The sequence below is a fragment of the Meriones unguiculatus genome, chromosome 2, assembly GCF_030254825.1.
Source record: "Meriones unguiculatus strain TT.TT164.6M chromosome 2, Bangor_MerUng_6.1, whole genome shotgun sequence".
Lineage (NCBI taxonomy): Eukaryota > Metazoa > Chordata > Mammalia > Rodentia > Muridae > Meriones > Meriones unguiculatus.
This window is the reverse complement of record NC_083350.1, coordinates 44,952,568-44,978,790: the sequence shown is the minus strand read 5'-3', so window position 1 is coordinate 44,978,790 and position 26,223 is coordinate 44,952,568. Positions and strand designations below refer to the sequence as shown.

The 26,223-nt window shown below is 40.6% G+C and overlaps 1 protein-coding gene across 2 annotated transcripts in view; it reads left to right on the top strand.

The window, feature by feature from the left end:
• The window catches only part of Stk32a (serine/threonine kinase 32A), a 107,740-nt gene that overhangs the window by 17,141 nt on the left and 64,376 nt on the right, over positions 1-26,223 (top strand). For both annotated transcript variants that reach the window (XM_060377324.1, XM_060377323.1), the window contains exons 3-4: positions 15,056-15,111; positions 16,073-16,224. In XM_060377324.1, coding sequence (XP_060233307.1) covers positions 15,056-15,111; positions 16,073-16,224 — 208 coding nt within the window. The remainder of the gene's footprint in view (positions 1-15,055; positions 15,112-16,072; positions 16,225-26,223) is intronic.

Here is a 26,223-nt window from a genome sequence, read left to right as displayed (position 1 = left end):
TAATTCCATAGGGTTAAGGTTAGAGTTAGGGTTAGGAGAAAGAGGGAGAAAAGAATATATTCTTGTACTTTCATTCTCTCTCTTTTCCAATGGGGGGTCTCCTTGTGTAGCCCCATCTAGCTTTAAAACCACAATCTCCTGAATCAGGTATTCACTATCAGGCTCGGCTTGAAAATCTTTCTAACGACAACATTTGGTTTAAGATCTTGGCCCAGAAGCCTGAAAAACAGGGCAGAGGAAATTTCACTATTAATACAGCATAAACTAGAAAGCAGATAGAATGGAGTCATGAAATTCTAGTTTTAAGTAGAGTAGAGAAAGCTTGGTCATGAGGAGATTTACCAACTAAAGTCCCCAGTGATTACATAGTTTCAGGAGCCATTTGAGGCAGAAGTGAATGCAGAGATATAAATGAGGAGAGTATTTGCATATCTTCAGAAATTCCCTCTAATACCCTGCCAGAGAAAAAGGGACAAAACTAAAGTAAAACAAACAAAAAACCCAGAAAACAACTGCTTATGCATGCTGTTGTGTGTCTTTTCCTCTGAAAAGGAAGCATCCTTAGTGAAGAGATTGGAAATTGCTGCAGAAATCAGGGGGTCTCTGTAGATAGATACCTGCTTTTGCTGCCATAGTCTTGTCTTCCTCCACTGTTTCCCCATTTCTTAAAGTGGTAACTCAGCCCTAATAGCCTCCATAACACTTTTAGAGTTTGTTTTGTAAGTCAGCACCTCATCCATGGCTATATAGAAGTTATCTAGAGACACATACACCGAAAGGTTCTAATGTGACCCATAGAAACTAAAGCAAATTAACATGAAGAAATAGAGAAAAAAATTCAGGGGATATTAGTGAGATAGTGAAAGATCTAAAGCAATAGAGAGAAAAGATGGGGTGGAGTAATAGCTAGAAAGCAAAAATTAGTTCTGGAAAAGCAACTTTAAGCATAAGTGAACAAATTAAAAAATGATTAAGAAGATAAATTTAGGGAAGATTTTAGAAAAACAAGAAAGCATAGATAGAAGGTAAAAAAGGATAAATCTAAGAACATTTAAGGGCAGTATAATAAAAATGGTAGTTTCTAAACCATACAAGGTGAGGATTGGTGTGTAATCCCAGAGTGTAAGGTGCTAAGACAGGAGGATCCAGAGTTCAAAGCCAACTTGGGCTACATACTAAGACCTTGGTTCAAAATAGTAGGTACCAACAGCAGCTATAAAGCACAGAAAGGAAGAAAGCTAGAAGAGAGGGACAAGAGGTCCAACACTATAATTTACAAAAATGATCCTGGAATTGGTATCAGACACCTATGTCATCATGATAATTGAAAATAGTCAACTTAAGTATATGGCTAGGTTCTGGAGAACAAAATTTTGATCCAGTGAAACAGTCATGGTAATAGTTATGGACTTCTTAGTAACAACACTGAAACTTGGCAAAGAAAAAGATCAGTGCCTTCAAAATCTGAAGGAATATGCAACATCCAATACTGATACTCAACACAGAGCCAAACTACAAGTGAGCAAATAAGAAGTTTTCACAATATTTAAAAATTATATCTGTATAAAATTTCTTATATGCTTACTGAAAAAGCAGGACAGCTCTAGGGTGAGACCGAATGACAGCTCAGGGAGAGACCTGCCCAGCAAAGATGATGAGCTGACTGGAAGAGGTCAGCGTCCCCTGGGGAACTTCTGTGAAGATTTCATCATGACTGATGGCCCTGAACTCAAACAAAACAATTAGACAACCGAGTTTAGAAATCAAAAGAGAAAAAATAAAAACCCACACAGACAAGTAAGGGCATGTATGTACAAGACAATTAGTTACCCTAGGGAGAATGAAAAGTGTGCAACAATGGCACACATAACCAATCACAACAAGGGAATCCTGGTTTATGATGTGACACTGATGTGGCATGCATTTATATGGTCAGAAGAAAGAAAATAAGAATTATGAGCTACTTGAAATGAGGAGGGCAGATGCAAATGATTCATATTGGAAATGCATGCTGCATTTAAAAGCAAAAGAGTGAACAAATCAGACATTCCCACCTGCTGTCTTTGAAATTCAATAACCAATGACTAACACTAAGGAGAAAAGTGGACAATAGTGTTATACTGCTTTAGGATGTGATGGAAAGAGGGCAGAAGAGCTGCTTCTGAGTAGGAAAGACTGGGAAAGAGAACAATGAGTAGCATGACTTTTTTCCATAAAAAAACATTAGAAAGATTTGATGATTTAAGCTATATATAAACATAGTGAGTAAGCAAACTTAACAAATAAAAATAAAAGATTTTAGGAAAAGAAGTAGATCAAAATATGAGTGATGGTTATCTTTAGGTAGTTTTATTTTTCTTGTTTCTACTGTATTTTTTTTTAACAACATACTTTCATTGTAATGTTTGATAGCAAAGAAAACTTAACTTCATCCTTCAAATAGCTATTAGAAAGTTGGAGATAAGATAGAATTCCTTTCTAGGTAATATTTTTTCTATTTTTTAATTTTTAAAATATTAGCTACAGTTTATTAACTTTGTATCCCAGCTGTATCCCTCTACCTCATTCACTCCCAGTCCCCCCATCCCTCCCTCATCTTCTCCCTGCCCCTTTCCAAGTCCACTGATAAGGGAGGACCTCCTCCCCTTTCATCTGACCCTAGCTTATTAGGTATCTTCAGGGCTGGCTGCAAAGTCCTCCTCTGTGGCCTAGCAGAGCTGCTCCTCCCTCTGGGGGGGAGGGGGGAGTCAAAGAGCTAGCAATTGAGTTCATGTCAGAAATAGTCCCTGTTCCCCTTACTAGGGTACCCACTTGGAGACTGAGCTACCATAAGCTACATCTGAGCAGGGGTTCTTGGTTATATCCATACATGGTCCTTGGTTGGAGTATATATTTGGTCCTTGTGGAGCTCCTGTCCTCTCCAGGTCAAACTAACTCCCCCTTTTTTCACATGATTCCTTGTACTCTGCCAAAGGTTTGGTTATGAGTCTCAGTATCTGCTTTGATACACTGCTAGGTAGAGTCTTTCAGAGGCCCTCTGTGGTAGGCTCCTGTCCTATTACTTGCTTTCTCCTACATCCAATGTCCTTGTATTTTTATACCTAAAATATTTTAAATGAAAAATAACCTTTATTAATAACAAGAATTTGGAAGCCCAGTAGGATCCAGATATATTTTCCAGGATCTTGTGAGTGAAGGTTATAGATGTCTGCTACAACCTTTGTTAAATCAAATCATTCTTATCTTATCTACATTTTATCAAAGTAGTCAATCATTAAAACCTAAGGAATACAATAACCATGTTTTATCATTCTCTCACATTTCTGAAGGTCCATAACACCACCCAAACTAAACTAACAATGAACTGCTTCAATACATTTGGGTATTTTTGTTTGTCTGTTTCTTTGTCTGTCTGTCCATCTGTCATCCATCTGTCTACCAACTTATCCATCCATCCATCCATCCATCCATCCATCCATCCATCCATCCATCCATCTGTATATCCATCAGTATGTGTGTGTGTGTGTATGTACATATGTATGTATGCATGTATCTATCTATCATCTATCTGTCTGTTCTAGTTTCATTCTGTTACTATGACAAAAGCAATCCAGGGAAGGAAAAATCTTATTTTAGCTTATAGGCTATAGTCCATCATTGAAGAAAGTCAAGGCAAGATATGAAACAAAAATCATGTAGGAATTCTGTTTGGTGCCTTGCTCACTGGCTCACGTTTTATTAACTTTCTTATACATCCCCAAACCTTCCATCCAGGGAATAGTATCTCCCACAGTGGGCTGATCCCTCCTTCAACAATTAACCATCAATACAATCCCTAACAGATATGCTATGATAAAGACAATTACTCACTTGAGACAGTCTTTTCAGGTGATTCTAGGCTATGTCAAGTTGACAGTTAATGCTAATTAAGACGCTCTCTGTCGTCTTTCTTCATTTACCATCTTTCTATCATCTGTTAGTCATGTTGTCCTATCATCATTCTCATCTATCTATCTATCTATCTATCTATCTATCTATCTATCTATCAATCTGTCTATTATCTGTCCAGTTCTTTATCTATTATATATTTACCTACATATCTATCCATACGTCTATCATGCATCTTAATATTCTTCCGAAAAGGTTTGTGAATTTCAGTGACACATGTGCTATAGAAAAATAAAATCATGAAGATGAACAAAGGTATTCTAACCCAGGTTTGGTGTTTTCAGGTTGCTGAATCTTCTCTTATATGTCCCAGTCTCCTTTCCCTTGGAGAGCACAGGTTTTCTGAGGACATGACTGAGTCCAACTCTCCTTTCCTTTCCCTATCTGTGCTTACAGAGTCCCAGGCACCCAGATGCTCACTGAAGGTTTGCTGATTTGACTCTCCAGCACAGCTGTAGTTTCTGGGGGCGTGATTTCAGCTTCTTTCCTGTCTTGCTGTGACTGTCCTAAAAGGCAGTAAGCAAGCACTTCTTGCTAAGTGATTCCATTTGAGATGCAACACAGCAGATAAGACATTTATCAGATTCCTGTAGAAATGTACAGCGAATCTGAAGAATTATTTTCTTAAGTGATATCTCAAATTTGTTTGGCCCTTTTCTTCTTTCCTTGGCCAGTCATGCAGTGTCCATTATTACAAGCAGATAGGGTTAGAAAATGGGCTGATTCTATCTCTGTTTGTCAGGCCCTGATTTAATTTTGGTGCCTTTCTGTTGCCATAGTGAAACACACTGCCTTCCGTTCAAAGACCACACAGCTCCGACAAAGCAAATATCCTCTGACTCTGGTGTTAATTATCTTCAGTGCTGTAGAGCTTCCACCCATGTCCTGACTTTAGGAAACTTGGTGTTTATGAAGTAAATGGAGTAAAAATATGGCTGCTCTCAACACTTCTGATTCTTTCTGAGAGTAACTCAAACCTGGCTTTAACATGGAAATCCAGTATCTGCAAAGAAATCTGAACTTGCAGTGGTATTAAAATAACACCCAAATGGAGACTGCCTTTACTATGTTCCTCACTAAGAAGTCTTAGTACGTTTTCATTTTATTTGCTATTTGTTTGTTTATTATTATTATTTGTGTGTATGTGCTCAGCAAGCATATGCATGTATGTCCCAAAAGGCCAGAGGTTATCTTGTGAGAGTGCATTCTCTCCTTCCATCATCTGGGTCCTAGAGATTGAACTCAGGTTGTTAAGGCCAGTGGCTGAGCCATCTTGCTGACCCAAGAGGTCTTTGACAATAGGTTGTTGGTATGACCTCTTAGGAGGTGCACAGCATTAACAATGCTATGCTAAAAAATGAATAACAACAACAACAACATATAACTGTTTCATATTCTTTTCCAAAGCCATTAAGCACCTTGGTGCTGGCCTTTCATTCCTCTATCTTAGTTATCAAGCATTTATTAAGCATGCTTTCTGAATGACTCAGCCAACACAAAGTCCAGCAGAAAAAGTCACAATTCATTTATCAAGATCCTACTTTCCTAAAAGCGCTTGATCCACACCATTGCTATCGCTTATGCTCCATGATAATTTAGAAGCTGGACTATGTGTGATCAGAATCTTAAAGAGGAGGAAGGTGAAATGTAGAGAAATTAAATATTGTGCTTAATATTGTTAGCTCCTAAACAGTAGCACAGCCCATTTCCAAACCCAGCGTTCCATAGCTGTGCTCATGTATTCTGGGTCTCAGGCTCATCGTAATATTGAAGTCATGGAGCTTGAGGGCATACAAAGTCGAACTGAAGTCTGAATTCCAAAACTGGGAGATTTGATCTTTTGGGGGGTGTATATAACTCACCTACAAAACACTAATAATTGTACTACTTCACACTTTTGGGGCAAAGATTATATAAAACAATGTTTTTAAGGCGTCTGAGCGATACACATGCCTATATGCTAGCAGGTATGAATACAACAAATATGACTCAAGATGTGGTATTGGGGGACAGCATAGACATTTTATCAATTATTTATGTGCAAAACCATAAATTGGCTTGAGACTCAAGGATGGGATGACTGTGGAAATGTAGATTTAAAGCGATCAGTTTAATCACTTGTTGCTTAATGACCTCTTCTCCTACAGATTTGAGAGCATGAGGGCATCTACCCTGCCTTCTTGGCTTGCTCCACTCCTCCCTGCTCTAAAAGGCCCAGGCGAAATGTTGTTTTTCTTAGAAGCTTTCTAATCTTCTAAAGTAAGAAGAGAGTTTTTTTCCCCCACCTTAGAGATCTTGTGTCTTTTTCTGTGTAGAATGATGTTCCTAAATAAATCCACGCAGGTTCTATCAGGAACTCTGGACTCTTGGGCTCATCCCAGGTGATAAAAGCAGTTCTCATGGCTGGACAAAGACTCTCCCCGCACCGGTTGCTGCCGACAGCCTGTACAGGGAGCTCCAGGAGAGAAGCGTCCCTGGGTCACATCTGCAGTGGTGCAGCTCCCTTTAAGTGACAGCTGCTCTTTCAAGGAACCCCAGTCAATGCTGTGAATGCTATTTTTTAACTGCTTCATTTTGTTTTTGTTTTTTGTTTTTTTTTCTGTAAAATATTTCCAGAATATATTTTCAAGTGAAAGTCATAACTTGTTACACTATTTTTAATATATTTTTATTTATTACAATTTATTCACTTTGTATCGCAGCTGTTACCCCCACCCTCATCCCCTCTCAATCCTGCCTTCCATTCCTCAACTCCTCTCATGCCCCTTCCCCAGTCCACTAGTAGGAATATTATGAAAGAAGGGGAAGATAGAAAGACCTGGAAGCTCCACAAGGAGAACAACAGAACCAAAAAATCTGGGCCCAGGGGTCTTTTCTGACACTAATATCCAACCAAGGACCATTCATGGAGATAACCTAGAACCCCTAGAACGGCTGCACAGAGGTAGCCTGTGGCAGCTCAGTGTCCAAGTGGGTTCCTTAGTAAAGGGAACAGAGGCTGTCTCTGACATGAACTTAGTGGCTGGCTCTTTGCTCACCTACCTTACCAGCCTACAGAGGAGGACAATGCAACCAGTCCTGTGAGACCTGATAGGTTAAGAGGGAAGAGGAGGAGGACCTCCTCTATTTTTGTTTCTTAATGCCTCCCTTCCACCCTTCTCCACCCCAATCTCTTCCAACACCCCAACACCAGGTAGGAGAGAAAGAAGGTTAGTGGGGAAAGGGGCTTAATTTTCCTTAGCTCCTTCCTGCTGCTAGGGTTGTCAGGTTCCTAGGGTCAAGTCCTTCATTTCAGGATATCTCTGACTCCTTTCAGTTAAACCGCATCATCAGCAACCAGAAGCAGCCTGCGGGGGTAAAGGGGATAGGGGGCATCAACAGCCTTTTTCTTCCTTGGAGCTCTCAACACTCTCTGGGCTCTGGCATTTATTTCCTCTCCAGAGCCCTCAGATTCGAACTATCTGCAGCTGGCAAAGAGCCCCTCTCAGAGCCCAAATGAGACAAGTAGTTTGCTGCTGGGGACAGTCTCAATCGTTCCCACATCCCACACCTGGAATTAAAACAAAGACATGTTTACATATCATAACCCAAAACTTCCACAACACCAAGCTAGACTTGACTGGGATTGTATCCTTGGTTGTCTTCTGTGTCCTGTTTAGGTTCAGAAAATATCTGCTCGTGTCCTTCTAGAAAAAGGGACACAGCAAGTTTACATAGTATCCCCCACTCCCTGACTGATTCTGATACTTTAATTGCTATGGTTTAAATGGGTCCCTAATTTTCATGTGTTGGAAACTGCATACCAAGATCAACATGAGTGGAGATTTGGAGTACATTTGGGATTGGATAAAGCCATCAAGATGGCAACATGACAGGACTGGTATCTTTATAAAAAGATGAAGAGAAGGCATCCTTACCTGGCAAGAGAGATCTCATGCTTAAGAGGAGGAGAAAATGGAGCTGGCGCTTGTATGCTTCGTCTCCCCATGTGGGCCCGTCTGCCACGTATTGATGGAGTGGAAACCTAACCAGCAGCTTGCTCTTGAGGTTCCCAGGCTCTGAACCATCAACTAAATTAAAACTCTGGGTTTTTTTTTACTTAATAGATTTCCAGCCTCAGAAACTTTGTTATAGTAGCAGAAAACAAATGTAGATACGAATGCAGCAATAAAATGAGAAAAGCTGTAAGAAGCAGAAGGATGGGGCATTGAGAGCAGTTCCTTCAGGGTGCTGCTGGGGGCTCCCCCGGAGGAGTTGGACTTCCGTGCTGCACTATGACCTTCCTAGAACAGCCACGTCTTACTCTGAATTGTAATTAGTCCTAATTTTAAAAGTTAACGTTTGGCCAGGTGAGGCAAATTCCTGTAATCCTGGTATACTTGGGAGGAATGGGATTCAAGGCCACACGGACTTTGATGCCTGCCTATGCTCCATGAGACCCTGTATCCAAAAGAACCAAATAAGTAAAAGTAGAATTAGAGAAAGAATATTGGAGATGCCTGAATGGAAACCAAAACCTGACCTTTCTAAACACGAAGCCCGACATTTCAATGCCACGGGGGCATGCCCTTATATTCTAATTCTAATGTATGCCATATACTGGCTTTGTTCTGTTGAACTGAGGGCCCCTTTTCTTTATGTCTAGCAAGTTGTTTTCATTTTTCTGGACATCAATGACACAGAGAGAAAAACACACATTTCCAGGTCAAGAAACCCAGTGTAAAGCTACAGAATAGAACGGCTTGAGTTACAATCTAACATCTAGACCAAGGTTTCTGGATAGGGATGTAGGGTGGAATGATTGACACTCTTGAGGTAGTTCGTGGAACTTGGCTTCCAAGATAGCACCCAACAAAACTACACATCTTTACTTAAGAAAAGTGAAAATAGAGGTATAAATGCTGTGGGAAGTCAGGCCTTGGCAGACTCTATGGCTTATTTTATTTCATATGCAAAAGAAAGGTAGATACAGTTGACTTTTATGTTTAATGGAAGGCAGCAGAGAAGGGCTGAAAGGTAGCAACATAGTCCGTTTGAATTCTCACTCTACTCCTCTGCCACTCTGGCCTTGGGAAAATTACTTAATTCCTCTGCTGCAGTTGGTCCATCTTTAAAAAAGAATAGCAATTATAGTAGTGCTGTTTTGTAGAAATGGTGGAGTGTGGGGGTAATTGTTGTACGTGTCTAGAATAACGATGGGTACCCTTTACATAAGCTTGGATATGGACTATGATTAATCACTTTCTCGTCCCATTAGGCTTGACAGTTCCAGTAGGCAGACCACCATCTCAGAGCCTAGCACAGGGCTCACAGCACTGACTACATCAATAATCTTAACTTCATTGAGCCTAAGACAAGTTCAATCAGCATTGTCTTTGCTAACTTTACCACACTTTGGTCTTCTGCTCTCCTGGGAAGTAAAATAAAGAAATTTGCAGACTGAAGAGATGACATGAGCAGCTGAGCAATTACGATATCAGTTCAATTGACTTTGTCTTTAGAGAGCACAGAACTAGCTAACATCACATTTAAGTAGAAAGACTGCAGGAAAAAAAATGAACAGAAAACAAAGGCAGGTAGGACTTTTGTTTCACTTTCCAATTCTCTGAGAAGCATGTCTTATTTTGGTGCTCTTGACCTGAGCCAGACTGTGCTGAGTCAATCTGCTGGCAACTGGGACAATGAGCCATCAGAATTTAACACTGAATTTTATAAACAAACATTTACTGAAAGTTTACCAGCATAAGCAAGACTCAGAAGAGCTGTCTGAAGCTGACAGTCATCCAAACAATATCAGTGTATTTTAGCCTCTGAAGGGGCATTGGTGTCAGCGCACAAGGGTTTGTGTTAGGTTATTGAAAACTTTGGAATTTAGACATTTTTGGTTCTGTGTGTTAGAGTATACAACACAACTTATACTTTATACCATAGAAAAATACAAAAAACAACCAAAGTATTTATATTACAAATTCATGTCAAAAGCCTCAATAAGCCAGTGAGATGGCTCAGCTGGTGAAGGAACTCTCCTGTAAGCCCAAGAGCTTGAATTCAATGCTCTGGATCCACAGAGCAGAAGGTGAGAGCTAACTCCAGCACACTGTCCTCTGACCTCCAGATGGACGTGGCGACATTCTTGCACTCTCCCAACCAGAATAAATGAATGCTTTTTGAATGACTAATTAATAGGCACTTCTTTCTATAAAAAAGCTTTTAATTTAAGCATGTAAGGACATGTTTTTAAAAGCAAATTTGAGATAAAAAGACAAACTCAGAAGGCACAAAGAAAAAAATTGATACACTTGACTCTATAAAAATTTATGAAAGACCTCCATTATTTAAATATGTTCAAGTGGATAGCCAAGAAAAATTGATCTGATATTTTATAATTAATTAATTTACATAAATTTAAGTACATATGCAATTTGAAATGACTATAGAGAAATTATGTGACTAGGCAGTTTGCTGAAAAATATATAAAATATCCATACAGCTTCACTCATAGAGATAAAGTCAATACATCTATCTTTTTATATTGTCAAATCAAGTCAATTAGAAGGGTTGGCAAGTTAATAATTACCTCATCCTACTAACTACTAGTTTTACGTCAACATGACATAGAACAGTCATTGGGAAAAAGGGAACCTCAACTGAGCAAACGCCGACATAAGATTGGTCTGTAGGCAAACCTGTATGGCATTTTCTTCCCTAGTGATTGATGTGGGAGGATCCTGCCCATTGTGGGTGGTGCCATCCCTGGGCTGGTGGTCCTGGGCTCTATAAGAAAGCAGACCAAATCAAGGAGAGCAAGCCAGGAAGCAGCACCCTCCATGGCCTCTGGATCAGCTCCTGCCTCCAGGTTCCTGCCCTGTTTGAGTTTCTGTCCTGACTTGCTTTGATGTTGAGCAGTGATGTGGAAGTGTAAACCAAATAAACCCTTTTCTCCCTATGTTACTTTTGGTCATGGTGTTTCATCACAGCATTAGTAACCCTAAGTGAGACACTCCTGTATGTCACTGATATGAAACAGAGTTGATGAAGTCTCTTTGAAGGGCTACTGACAATATCTTCACATTAGAAAGGTGGCATCCATTTGGACAACAGTTCTTTCCCATTAATTAAGCTTAGAATCATATAGGCAAAAGACCATCAAGGATATCTGGAGTATTGTTATTGTAAATAACCTATTGTTGATGGGTAATTAAATTTTTCAATATTAATCAGTAAATTGAGTATTTTTGAGACAATGGAAGACAAACGAGCTGATAACATAGTTAGATCTCTGTGTGGTGTAGGAATGGGCAGACATGGTGGAGTTACTAGAAAATCTCCTCCTGTTGCAGTGATAGCATGCTGTCCTGTTGCCAGAAAGGAAACCACATGCACCACCGAGATAAGCCCTTCAAGGACATCTTAGCATCTGTAACAATGGTTGCATTATAGGAACAGAATTGAAACTTTGAAAATAAGGCTCAGTTTCCATTGAGCAACTGAACTTTTAAAAGTGATTGTCATTTTCAGATTTCAGTGATCCAGACTCTACACTTCTGGCTTACAGTGTCTCATCTTGGAAGCTTCGTGCCTGTTGGGTTTAATGAGCTCCATTTTACAGATGGGACATTGTGATTTGGAAAGACTGAGTAACTTGTCCAGGGTCACACAGCTGGTGTCCTTGTTCCATCATCAATAGGAAGATTTACATAAGCAGTTTGTGGGACTTGGTTCTCAATAGACTCACATATGTTCACTATTTGCGGCTTCCGAAGGCTGGAATCAAGGTTTTCAAATATTGTTATCTCAAAATAGAAGAAAGGAGATGCATCGCTTCACTTTTTAGAATGTCCTTCTGCCCAGCCCTACTGTCAGGGTATGATTTCAAATTCTGAAAGGAGGTGGTTCCCTTTTCTTCCTTCAATAATGTTAGTTTCAAAAAATGTTGAGATTAGGGGGTGGGTAAGGGAAGTAAGGAAAGTGACCACATCAGCAGCAGCGTGTCTTAAAATCAGCAAGGTTCTGTTTAGAGAAAGGCTCGGGGAGCATAATTTTATTCAAAACCAATTCTGAATGAGGGGGGAAACTCCATGTTGCTTTTCCTGGGTCCCCAGTTGGTGTGGGTAGATGTGTAAAAACATAATGACAACTAGGAAGACAGTGATTAAGAGCCTGGGTCCATAATCAGAAAGGCAAACACTATATTTCTATAAAACACTGTGGGATTTCTGTTGAAAAACCACAATTCTGAACTTGACTCTTATGGCACTGTTTTAGTGGATAAGCGTTGGTTGTATTTTTAGATTAGCTTTCCTACTTATAGGTGATTGTGTTGTTAGGCAGTGAGAGGGAGTGCTAGAGGAGTAGTTTTAGAGCCTGTTTTGCAGTCACTTAAAACATTTAAAAACTGTGTGTGAGAGTTTGCCCGTGTACCACATCGATGGACGGTGACCACAGAGGCCAGAAGAAGGTATCAGATCCCCCCTGCACACGGAGTTACAGAAGGTTGTCAGCCACCATATGATTGCTAGGAAGTAAACCTGGGTGGCCCGGAAGAGCAGCCAGTGCTCTTCGCCACTGGCCCACCTCTGCAGCCCTCCCAGTCAGCCATTGCTTTTCTCCCCAGGCCGTATTCCAGGTGGGAGGGACCTGAGGTGTTCTGACACTAGTGTGGAGTCTGTTCTTCTTTCCACTGGTGACACAGAATATGTGTTTTCTATCAATAAGGTTTTTTTTTTCTTTTTCAGACTTTTCTGAGACCTGACATTTGAAAAGACACATTAAATTAGGCAGTTTTGCCAATGTACAGTTTTCAGGAACCTTGTCATGTAATTATTATTATTATTTATTTTTTGTTAATGCTTAAAATTATTTAGAAAAAAAGAAATGGCTCCTGAAATAGATTAATGTCACAGTAAGACTACACGCATCCTAGGTACGTGCACGCTTGGAGATGAGAGATGTAGCCTTCTGGGTGAGGTTGTTAGTGGGAAGGTCATAGTGAGCTACTGGATTTGCTCAATATAGAATCTTTGCTTTGCAAATAAATCCTGGCCAGTTTCTTTTAATGTGGCCATGGTAATTAATGTATTCCTAAGATTCATGTATTGAGTGTAAAGAGTCTTGGTTTGGTCATGTCAATATGTAATTCGAGAAAAAAAAATGTATAAAAGCATTTTGCTAATTAATTTCACGACAGCTCAAGGTAAGGCACGCACCAAAAACCACATTTCTACCCACACGTATAAAGTAAACATTTCAGAGGCGATATTGTACTCGAATCCCATCTGAGTAATTTCTGGAACTTTCTATTCTATTCCATTTAAAAACGTAATGTTTCTTTTGAATGCCAAACATGTTTCTTAACTTATTAATGGGGTTTCACTCACAGTTAAGGAAAAGTTCCCTGGGATGGCCCAAAGGCTCACATTGTTCTTGTTTGTAGGACTCAGTTGTTGGGGAGTTCTTGAACCTTCTCATAGCTTAGTTTGATTTATTTGCTGGAAGGCAAACTTGTGTAAATCACTGTCCTAGACTCTGCTGGGACTCCAGAGAGCTACAGTTTCACCTGCCTCCGTGGGTAACAGTCTAAGGCTTCAGAGATACCAGTGTGAGCAAAATGACATGCAGCTGTCTGTCCTGGGGCACGTGCTACAGAAGATGAGTCACTCCCATGAATAATACTTCAGGGAGGAAACAGCTTGATGAGCGCCTTCTCGGTACAGGTGTTTCTCATCCAGGAGATGTTTTTACAGGAGAGCATATGGAGAAACTGAGGCTATTTTTCAAATTACACTATTATTTGGGATCCTATTCTAGGACAGGCCATTTGTAAGACACATGTGATTTCGTGTGATCAAATGGATTTTGTGCTAGAAAAAAAAGAAAAGAAAAATTGGAAAGGGAGTGATGATAAAGTTATTATAAAAATGTTTGAACTTCAGAAAGCCCAGAGACCTTCATGAGGCCTAGACCATCTCTCTCTCTTTTTCTCCCTTCATGGGGAAATGAGTTAATTGTTGATAAAGACAGAAAATAGGTCTTCAAGGGTTGAGAGAAGGTTGGACGACTGCTCGGTAGCTAAGAGTGCTTCCTACCAGACTGAGAAAATGAGTTGGGTCCCTGGAACACACTAGAAAGAGGTGCGTGGCTCCTCACACGCACGCGTGCACTTTAGCATTATACCTTCCCCGCTCCATAAATAACTGAATGCATTATTTTTTCAAAGAAATGAGAGATACTTTCTATTGTTTCACGGTATTTCCTTGGGCAGGTCTTCACATCCCTCATTTAGAATTTGCACGTCTAAATCCTTATTTCAAAACCAGAAAATACTTTTTCTTAAGGTCTTCAAGGGCAAGAAATCAGATTGTCGTCTTCTAGAGGTTATTTGAATTTTGTTTTTTTATCAAGAATTATCTTATTAAATTAAACTCGAAAGAACATGTGTGCTTATACTGGGTATATCTCTTCTCTTTGTGAGACACGGTAGGGTCAAAGAGCATGCGCAGATCATCTCATATTCAAATCCTACTTCCGTGGATTTATGTACACAAGGCCGCTTGTGACCTGGATAGATAAGTTCATTCTAGTAATTTATGGCTGCAACATTATACAGCACGGAGAAATGGAAATCATTTAGGTACAGGAGAGTGAAACAGAGACAAAACAGGCAGGCAGAGAAGAAGCTGAAAGCGCCACAGCGTTACAGAAAGTCACGTGTCGCGCTACGCAGCCCCTTCTCCCTAGTGTCTACCGGAAAATCAGTGTGCTGGGTTTTCAGACACCGCCCTCTGCCTCTGTTCTTCCTAGGACTCAGTGCACTTTTAAGTTTCCATTTATTATGTATTATGAGCATTTAATCTCAAAGCACCTCTTTCTTTAAAAGATATCACCAGACTACAGGCCTCACATAGACGTTGTGTTTTCCCTCTCTTAATACTATCTAAGCTCTATGGTTACATGGGATTAGTGGCCACTAAATCCTTTCCTAGGAATAAATTAGTATTTTAACCTAGTTTGGTGTGTCATTTTAAACAAGAAACGCTTGTTTCTTCAATTAGCAGCTAAAAAGTAATTTATAATAATTCTGTATATTCTTCGTTCTCTTGCTTTGCAGTCAACTTTGATCACTTTGAAATTTTGCGAGCCATTGGAAAGGGCAGTTTTGGGAAGGTAAGAACTGAACCGTCCCACAACCAGCAGAGATGTGAGCATGGAGAGAGGGTGGGAGAAAAGTGTGCTTGTTGAGGGGCTGGGATTATAAAGATAGGTAACTCAGAAAGGCTTTAGAATGCACGTTTCCACAATTGTCACCAGCATCTAATGAAAGTCTCCTACAAGATGAGCCATGTGCTGTTCAAGACTGTCTTGTTCAAGTCAAATCTGCCTACTGTGTCGACAACTGGAAACTAGCTCTTTACCCTAAACAAGGTTAAGATTTCAAATTCTTTCGAAGCTTCCCCAGTAAGAGTTATCTTATTAATGCAAGCCTTGATTTTTTTTCATGGAGCAAAGAAGGCACTTAATTTCTGCATTTTCCCCAATTTGCCACTTTCAAGACACTACCATGAAAAATAGACATAGCCCAGCTTTCTGTAAGAGTCTTTTGTCTTCAGATTCTATTAATAGTTTCTCTGTGGAGACATACTTTTAAAATGAAATAATGATTTTATATTAGATTTGCGTTTTATTTTCATGGCTATTACATGGGTCTCTAAAAGAATTAGAAAACATGGACAGTTGTGTAGCTGTTTCCTCGTGCTTAGTCTTTTCCATATTCTGGGAAAAGAAACTTAGTGTTTCTACCCTCCTAGTCACGTCCATTCTAGCCATTTAAGGAGGACCAAGGATGCTATTGGTTATCAGGGGACTTTTAACATGGAAGCCAGTGTAAATGTCGCGAAGATCCCAAGAGCAAAAGCAGGCAAACTACTATGAGAAAGAAGAGGTTCAGTTATTCATGTAATAAATACACGGGCAGGGGGAGAAAGCAAAATTTTTATCCTCAGTGAAATAAGAGCTTCAGTAGCAGAGAATGCCACGGCCTCTGTGCCATGCTGGAGGACAAGTCCTGTCTGTCCATCAGCCACACGCTCCCTCTTCCCTAACCACTGGCTTGCGTTCACACCGTCAGGTCTGCATTGTGCAGAAGAATGACACGAAGAAGATGTACGCCATGAAGTACATGAATAAGCAGAAGTGTGTGGAGCGCAATGAAGTGAGGAACGTCTTCAAGGAGCTCCAGATCATGCAGGGCCTGGAGCACCCTTTCCTGGTGAATCTGTGGTAAGTGCTTTTGGCTGCACCTCTGAGCGGACAATTCCATCTGCAAACACTGTCACAGGATTGCATCACGGTTACTTGATGTGCATCCCTCAATCCTTATTAGGGTTTCCCCTAATGGGATGTACATAACTTTGGCGTTAAAGTGAGTAAAAAAAAGTTTTGTTTTGTTTTATTGTGCTGGGGATCAAACTCAGGAATTTGCATATAACAGTCTGGCATTCCACCAAAACTTTTTTTTTTTAATTTTTGTTATGTGTGTGTGTGATGTATGTGTGTTTGTGTGCATGTGTGCTTGTGTGTGTGTGTGTGTGTGTGCACACGCATGCATGGTGTTAAGTTCATATGTGCCTATGAGAGTGAGTGTGGGTATGTGTGCAATTGTACCAGAGTGTAGGTGAGAGGACAACCTTTGTCCTCTCCTTCCACCTTGTCTGAACTAGGACCTTTTTGTTGTTTACTGTTGTGTACAGCAGGCTCGCTGGCCGACAGGCTTCTCAGGATTCTCCTGCTACTGCCTCCTGTTTGATGTGCTGGGGTTACAGATGTGTGCAGCTGCCACCCACCTTTCCATGGTTATAGGATTCCAAATTTCCACTCTCAAGCTTGTGCAACAAGCACTTTATACACTGAGTCATATCAACCCCAAAAAGTGGTTTTTGTTTGTTTGTTTGTTTGTTTTCTCATTATCAGGAATAAATATTCCCCTTGCCGGTGAGGTTAGTATTTGTTAAGGAATTTTAATTACATGGACCAATAAGACATACCCTCACATGTGTTATCTCTAATCAGAGACAAGCATTTTTCTGATGAAGTGAGTGGCAGGAATTTTGGATGCCAGGTATTGGCTCTCAGTTAATATAAGGTTTATCTTCAGGGCTCATAGAAGACACTTTCTTTTTAAGATAATTGGTAACAGGTTGATTTATTTAAGCTACTTTGGAAATAGCTATCAATTTTATTATCTTATTACATATTACTGGTGATTTGGTAAAGTCAGATGCTATTGTCCTCAGCCAACAGGTTTAAATGGGCTTAACCCATTAGTGGCTACACCTTAGTTTTGAGATTTGAGACTCAGTCTCAAATCCATTACCATAATTCCAGGCTTAGAAGACACTGTTTATTACTCCAGCGCTTTTCTTGTGCATTGAGATCCTTATCTTTCTCACTTTGCTATACATTTTAATGCACCTATTATGTTAAGAGCCAGATCTTAAAGTTAATTCAGTATGACTGTTATTTAAATATGCATGCCAAGCAGTTCTTACTTGCCAGCAGGAGCAAAGAAAATTAAAGTCTTTATCCAGAGAATGCTAATGGAAAAATAATTGCGATTTTGCTCTGTGTTTGAGGCCATCCTTTTGCAGGCATTGGTGCATAAAGCCTGCCTCCGTCCAGCTCTGAGTAACACAGTCCACTCCTTCCGCAATTTGTTAGATGCTTCTCAGTTGAAAAGAAGATGGTTCTGTGTGACTTAGAAATAGATCTATTATAATTTGTGCACTACTCAGACCTCCTAAGAGTCTAATTTTGGTACAGCCTCAGTGTATTTCTTAATCAGTATTTTAGAGTGGCCTATTCAGAACGCTGCCATGTAAGAAGCTAAAATGGATGCAGCAGCTTTCTCTTGCTTAGCAATCATCATATCCTCTGTTCTCTTCCACCCTGGAAATGACAAGGTGCTGTCACTTCACAGCCTCCCTTTGTTCAAAGTCGTATTTTTCCTCCTTTAAAAAGCTCAGCCAACTCATTTTCCCTTTTTAGAGCCAAGAACTTCTTATGAGGACACACCTAGAGTTTTCCTCTTCTGTGCTTTCTCTCTTCTCTCTTTGTGAGCACACGCATCAAAACCTAGGCCCGGGGATGTGAGAAACATAAAACGTTTAGAAATTCTGTCATTCCAGACCACATTCTTTTTGTTGTATGTGCAGAGCTGTCCATAGTGTGACAGACATGGTTTAACCATGGTTCTCAACCTTCTTGATGCTACAACTCTTTAATACAGATCTTCATGCTGCAGTGACCCCTTACCATAAAATCATTTTGTTGCTACTTCATAACGGAAATTTTGCTACTGCTATGAACATATTGTAAATATTTGATAGGCAGGTTATGTCCTATGTGACCACGGTGAAGGGGTCATTTGAGCTCCATACACAGAGCAGAACACACCTCGTGGAGGAGGGGCATTCCTAAAAGTAAAGCAGTGACCACTTTTTAAATTATGTTTTATTCATTGACATCAGTGGTGTGTGTGTGTGTGAGTGTGAATTTTCATCCTTTCATTCTCCATTGCTTTCTCTCATTCCTTCCCCTTCTCTCCCTGGGATCTTTCTTTTCTGATTTTCATATCTCTTTTGAATGTTTGTTGCCCATGGAGCTTAAATAGAGCTGCTTGTAAGAGCATAGGTGAGAGGTTGCTTAAAGGTACCTAGGCAACTTATCAGTGTTTACACCATGAAAAAAAGTGGTATCACTTTCCCAAGGTGCCATTAACTGTCTATCATCTCTTTGGAAGAAGGGGGACTCATGATGATATGTTGACAGGCTTGTCCAGATAAACACAGCTGAAATGAATTCATGACTACAGCACATTCTGAAGTTTCTTACTCTGGGCATTTCAGCCAGTGACAGTCTCCTCATTAACCGCTGAGCACTGTACTAAGAACCCTATCTAATAAGGACCCAGAGAAGCACCAATCTGTGGCTATAAATATGAGTAGAAGGTGGCGGAACCACATATCTCTTTAGGAGTGCGTTTCCTAGGGCCGGTGGTTTCTCCAGTCACCAGATCTCCGTCAGGTTTATTGTACCCGGCGTAATTTCTCCTTGGCAGAGCAGGCGGAGAATCCAGTGAGAAAGCTCTTGGTTACCCCATCACATTTATGCTCCTATTGCAGCAATGGGCATATCCTACCAGGTGGAGTGTTGTTTAGAGCTGGGTAAGCCTGCAGGCGACTCTTCTTCCTCCGGGGCTGTCATAGCACCTTCCAGCAGTATTGAAGCTAACCACCAGGGGGGAAGCTTTCAGAGCAGTTTCAGCTTAAGGTCCCCAATCCCGAGACCAACGTGAGTGGTGTCTTCAGCAGCAGCAGCGTCTCAACATCAAGCTCTAGTGGGGACCCAGGACAGTGGCAGGAGACTGTATTGTTTTGGGTACCTGTGGCACCTCCCTGTTCAGCAACATATAAGGAGGAAAATTCCATAACCAGGACTCAAGAGTTTTGTTTGACGATTTAGGGCTTCTGAAAAAAGCGTTATCACCCCGTGTGGCACGCCTTCGTTTAAACTCAGTTTTTCGAAACAGTATTTTTAATGAGCTTGTAACATACGTTTCCCTATGGCTTTTGCACCCCTCCCCCAGTCTTGGCTTTTGTTCTACAAACATCCTCTGCCATGGCTTCCTAATTTCTTTCCCCACTCAAACCTCCCTACTCCTAGTACTGTCCTTTCCTTCATATCACCCTGTGCCCCTTTCCTTGAGTACTTTTGTCCTACTCCCCACAGCTCCTTAACACTTTATTTACTCTTCCTCTCTGCAGTGCTTTCTGTCATAACAAGGTATAGTGGTTTTAAGTGAAATTTTTACAAAAAAATAAGCATGTTGCTAAGCCTCTGAGTCTGTCATTTTTAAGTCACATTGGTCAGAAGAAAAGGCTACATTGAATAACTTAGGTTGTTTTAACAGATGAAAAGGGTTACCCAGCAAGCATTTGCTAACAGTTTTTTTTTTCCTTGCTCCATGCAGGTATAATATTCTAAACAAACCAGTCACAAACAGTCCAGTGTGGATGCTTGATTCCAAAGCATCATGGGAAGAGTCTTTAATTCATTCCTTATTAGAGTAGATTTTCCACCCTCATTCTGCAAATCAAACACAAGTTAATTAAGTATTCCCCAAAATATTATATATAACTCTGATTTATGTCCTGGCTTAACTATTAGATTTACTTTGACATCTCTCAAGCTTTGGAGGCTAATTTTGTTAAGAAGCATTGAATAAGATATAAAACTATGGAATTCCTCCCAAAAATCTGGCCCATTTTGCATACTGTTTTTTTAATTTGCTTTCTTTACCTATTATTGCATTGAATAATCTCCTTAAGATGCACCTAGCCTCTAAGGTTGTAATCAGAGAACTTCACTTTTCAAACTGAGAAAAATAACCAAATTTCATTTAAACACTGTTTGCTTTAATGTTAAGAAGTATGAACGTACAGATGTATATGTGTGCATGTATATGTATATACATAAATATATATACATATATGCTTGAAAACTTTTCTTCTTATTGCCATCAATTTTTAAAACAGAAAACGAATCCCATAGACAAATGAAAAGTCTTAACCTCCTGAAACAACCATACTTCATATGTCGATATGTGCTTTTTGGCAAAATATTCACTTAATAGTTCTGGGTTTTGTCATACATCAGCCACACCCTTTCCTTCATTAGGGTGTATAACTACTGAACTCAGAACCAAGCTATAATTTCAGCTGCCACATAAATGTGGGAGGAGCAGTTTTTTGAATCTCATATAAACAGCCAATAATTTTAGCCTATGTCTCTAGTGCCACGCAGACAAATTTTTAAATTATTTATTATTACATTTATGTGAATTTCAAATTTAATTGGCTATAGAGTACTCTTTTTTTTTTTAATTAGATCTGACAATCCTAATTGTAACACAGACCCATAACGAGAGGACAGAGTGATGATGGAGCACTTATGGGCACGTTATTACTATGGATGGGAAAACTCTGATGTCAATCAAATGGCATTCGAAATATAAACTGTAAGGAAGGTTGGGAAGCATTTAGTAGAATGCTCTGCTTGTGGGTATCTGTGTTCCAAGGAGAGAAGTTCTCCTGCATAGACAAGGTGTCAGGGAGGAAAATGTTTGAATTAACATTCAACCTTGCCAGCCTTCTGGTCCTGGCCCCAGTCAGGAAGAATCTTCAGATATAGGGCATGTTATCAGGTGAAAGCTGCCAGACAGGGCTGGCATCTAGGAAAAGTAAATACAGTCTTTCTGTGAGCCCCTCCCTAGAGGGCTGCTAACTGAGCCCTGGCAACCCACAGTCAGATAACAAATAGACCCAGGGTAGCTGCCCCAGGTGGCTTCTGTTAATTGAGATGAAGCGTGCAGCTGTAAGGTACTTGGGAGCCTTTCTCCCTGCCTGCATGGGTCCCTGGGCCCTGTAAACAGAAAAGGCTCCCATGTGGTTTTAATAAATTAGAGGGCAGCGTCATCTGTTTTAAGTGGAAAAGACCATGACAGCTGAACACACAGCCCTACCAATGGCTGCCTGGAAACTTCTCCCATGATCTTCATTCAGTTTTGTGGAATCACAGGTTGAGAACTCAGGGTCTGACAAAGTCCCTCTGTGTGCGGTCTTATCACTTTTTGTTTGATGTATAGTATAGTCTTTATTCTAACAAACTAAGCTGAGCGGGATTGGCACTTCCATTCTGTATCTGGAGAAACTGAGCGGTTTCCCCGAGAGTTATACAGAGCAACTGCAAGGGCCTGAGCTCTCATCTGAGAGCCTGAACTCAAGTCTGCCTTCATTTTATCTCATGTTGTTTCCTGTAGGCATCTCGTGAAACTCCCTTGCATGATATTTGAGGCAGCAGAATTAATTTTGTTGATTATCTTTCAGACTCACAGGAATATAACAAGGCAGGCAGCTATGCTTGCGTGCTTTTCTTTGTCTCCTTCTTCAACTCTTATAACAGTGCCTGGAACACAGCCAGTGATCAGTGAGTGAGTGAATAAATACGTAAATGGTAGGACCAAGTTATTCACTCCTGGTTGACTAATTGTGTCCCTACCATACCAATACAACATTTGCACTCTCCCTAATTGTGTCCCTACCACACCAATACAACTTTTGCACTCTCCCAAACATACGCCTTTATAATCACACTCACTCCAGTTCCTCGCTTGCCATAGGGTCTCAAGGACCTGACTTTTAATTACTGCTCTGCTACTTGGTGAGTATGAATTAGGCCAGTTACCCTAGGTATTTTGCTTGGTTTCCCTCTGCATAATTGAGAATAATAACAATACTTATCTAGATAGCTAGAAATGATCAAAACCCATCTATAAAATGTTACATGAAGGAGTTGTTCAATGAATCATGTCTTCAAACAATTGAGTGAAGTTCCTCCTGGAAGCCCCTCTCCCCAGATAGTTTATTTCACATGACCCTACGGACTAAGCAGATGGCCTGAGGCTGTCTGAATTAGGGGAGTCAGTCCTCCACAACGGTCCACCTAGCTCGTGGTAGCTGGGACTAGTTATCTCTGCTGCTGTCATCACAATGTTGTGTTCACACGAGGGTGCTGTCACAAGGCAACGGGAGGATTCCCAACAGCAGGAAAAGATGTGTGCTTCATGAGAAACACTTCTGTAGCCTCTGCCCGTGGCCTGTCCTCTGTGGTCTCACTGGCCAAGGTGAACCATGAGGTCATGATCAGATTGAACTAGAGAAGCAGGTTCTACTTTGAGGAGGGTCCTAACAAAGTTGGAATCAGAAGGTCAGGTAGAGGAACCACTACAGTTAATTTAAAAACAGTCCACCACAACACATGAAAACTTCTTAAGAAGTTGAGCAAATCATCAAGTAAATGGTAGAAATTCTTACTGGTGCTAGAATTGGGACCTATAAAATGTAACCAAGGGCTCCTAGCTCTGAAAGTGTCAAGGAAGAATTTTCCCACATTAAGATGTTGACTCTGTGTGATTCTTCTGAGAAACCTACACGCATGCTGTCACAAATATGTCTCTCTCTGAGCCCTTCTATGTTAGCCTATATTAAAATACTCCAAGCCCCAATTTTGCCTCATTGAAATAATTGTTCTTGGGCATGGTCTTGATGAACAAGGATAAGACGGAAGAGCAGTCCCTGAGGAACTCAGCAGAGACACAGCATTATTGGGTGGCCTGTGTGTGGTAATTGTACCAAATGTACTTGATGACTGGCTGTCTCATGAACTAAAGGGTTAGTCTCATGGACTAGCTGGGTCTTCATGCTACACACATCAACTCTTCATTTTCTCGTTCTGGTAGGAAAGTTCCTTTATAGAAAACAACACAGATATTAAATGCTTACCTCAAAGGAAACTTAGCAGACCCATGAGGGATAACAGAGATGGAGAAATTGAGTTGAACAGCAGGGACAGAGGCAATTCTGGGAGTCCAGGTACAGGTACTAATGTGCAAACTCTTGAGGCTGTCTGGCCAGATGAGTCAGCTCCAACTGATTTCCTAACCTTGTGTCAACCACTCGAGACTCAAAGTCCTAGGAAAAAGTCCAGCTGGCTCTGCTCAGAACAACAGGCCTGTCCCTTGGCTATGAGAAAAGAATGACTTCTGGCTTGTTGGCCTGAGCAACGTGGATGACAATGTCACTCACCAAGAGGGGGAGCTCTGAGGAGGAACAGATTCATTTTAGGGCCACTGCTCAACAATCTAAATCCAGTTGTTGGGTAGGGAGTAGATCCAGTGTTCATCAGAGACGTTCAGGCTCCAGGAAGTAGGCAGACGGAACATGAATGTGTGGAGCTTTGGCTAGTGGCTGCGTTTCAGGGACTGGAGGGGAGCACCACAGGAGAGAGAGCCGGTGGAACATAGGCCTGAGGATTAAAGGCTCCGAGTGCTCCACGGTTCTCATAGAAGAACGAGCCACAGCACAGCCCCCTTTATTATGTCACTTTACACGTGTGGGTGTCCCCAGTCAGCTCCATGGATTAACTCACTAGCCCGGGACACCCGCACTCTGTGACTTCATGCCTCATTTGCCATAGTTCAACTCCAGCACTTTGCTGGCTGTAATTGTATCTTTTCAATTTTATATAAATTTTATAATAGCCTTTCAATTTCTAGTTTAAATGTACTGGTGTTTATTTTGGGCACTATTGAATCTGTAGATTAGGTCAAGGAGAACTCGTAGCATATTAAAATAGTAAATCTTTTAATTTATATATTGTGTTTTTCTTTAATTTGGAGAGCCCTGGATTTCCTTTCTTTGTTTCTGTTTTTAATGTAGGCCCTGCTGTGGGGGCCTATTCTATCTGTTTTGAAGGTTTAGTTTGAAGTATTTGATGGGGTTTTGTTTTGTTTGTTTGTTGAGACAGACTCTCTCTGTGCAGCCTTGGATGTCCTGAACTTACTTTGTAGACCAGGCTGGCCTCCACCCCACAAAGATCCACCTGTCTCTACCTCTCCAAGTGCTGGGATTACAGGTGTGTGCCCCCATGCCCAGCTGATGTTTTTGATAATGCTATTTTAAAATTAAATTTGTATCTTCTAGTAGTTTGTTGCTTGCCTATTAAAATAAAATTGATATTGGTGTTATTTCCACCAAACTTCTTGAACTTCCTCCAATAGGTAACTCCAATAGGTTTTCAGTATTTGCAACCATGTCATGTACAGATAACGGCAGTTTCATTTCTCTGTCTCTGGTCTCCTTTCTGTGTTTCTGTGCAGTGAAAGCAAAGCTGAACACAAACAGTGATTCTGGGCAAGCCGGTCTTTCCTGAGTTCCTAGAAGTAGGTTTATAATATTTTTAAGATGTCACGTGATGTATTCTGTGGGTTATCTATAGACACAGTCAAGATAAGAAAGGTCTCTTCTGGTTGTAGATGATATTGATTTTTAAATGAACAGGTATTACAGACTATCAAGTAATTTCTTTTTAAATTGAGATCATTTTTACTGCCTAGTAAATGAACTGACTTCCAAATCACAAAACATCCCGGAGTCCCCAAAATAGACCATTTGGTCACATTCCATTCTCCTTACACATTTCTATAAAATCACTTGTCACCATGAGAGTCATGGACTTGTTAGCTTTTCTGTTTTTCCTTACTTGCATATTACTTGTATTTTTAAGTTTTTATTTTATTTGTTGTACATTTTGAGATATGTGTACATTGGTATGAATGCCAAAGCAGATAAGGCAGAGGAAAAAATCGTCAGTGAAGGCCAGAAGGGGAATGACTGACAAGCAGAATCCCACAGGCTGTAAGTGGGCTAAACCCTAAGTGGAAGATGCAGGTGAGTGGTATAGCCTGACATTGAAGGTACAGGTGAATGGGCTAGCCTTAGGATGAGGGTACAGCGTGGCGAATGGGCTAGCTCCAGGTGGAAATGAAGATGCTTGTTACTATGAGAACCAGTGTGAAGCGTATGTGGGGAGGCAGCCGGGTCGTTGGAGGCTGCACGAGGAAGTGATGGTCATGTTATTGTCTCTGCTTACCCCATGAGATCGTAAACTGAGAATGAAGGGTATAGAAGTTTTAAGGGGAGAAGCTGAGAAATAAGTGAAAACGTAAAATTTTTAAAGTGAGCGTAATATTTTCTGAGTATTCATTTACACTTTGTGTTTATAAATTTGGAGTGAATCAATCAGCGATTTTGCGTTTTTCTACATAGGTTGCACATAGAAAATGTTAGTTTTATAGGTTTTTAAAAACGTTTTAAGACATCTCAGAATGGAGTTATTCATGAAGGATCGGGATAGGTCAGGAAGATGCTTGCTGAGGATGGTGGGACAGCCATCCTGTGGAAGGCTTAGGTGAAAGGACTGAGAGTTTAAGGTAAGCCTGAGCCCCCTAGCAAGACTGCATCTCAAAAAAGAAAACAAGCAAACAAATAAATATGGGACGTAGATTCTTAGGTGAAAATTTAAAACATCTATGTGGAAAGTACAATACCATCTCGCATATTGTATGGAAAGTAATAAAGTCTCACAGATCGTATGGAAAGTCATGCAGTCCCACACATCCTCTCAGTTCCTGAGTGGTATGTGTTACCTCTTGTTCCTTTAGAGAAATAGGCAAATGCCAGGCAGTGGTGGCACACATCTTTAATCCCAGCACTTGGAGGCAGAGGCAGGTGGATCTGTGAGTTCCAGGCCAGCCTGGAATACAGAGCAAGTTCCAGGACACCGAGGCCTACACATAGAAATCCTTTCTCAAAGGGAGAGAGA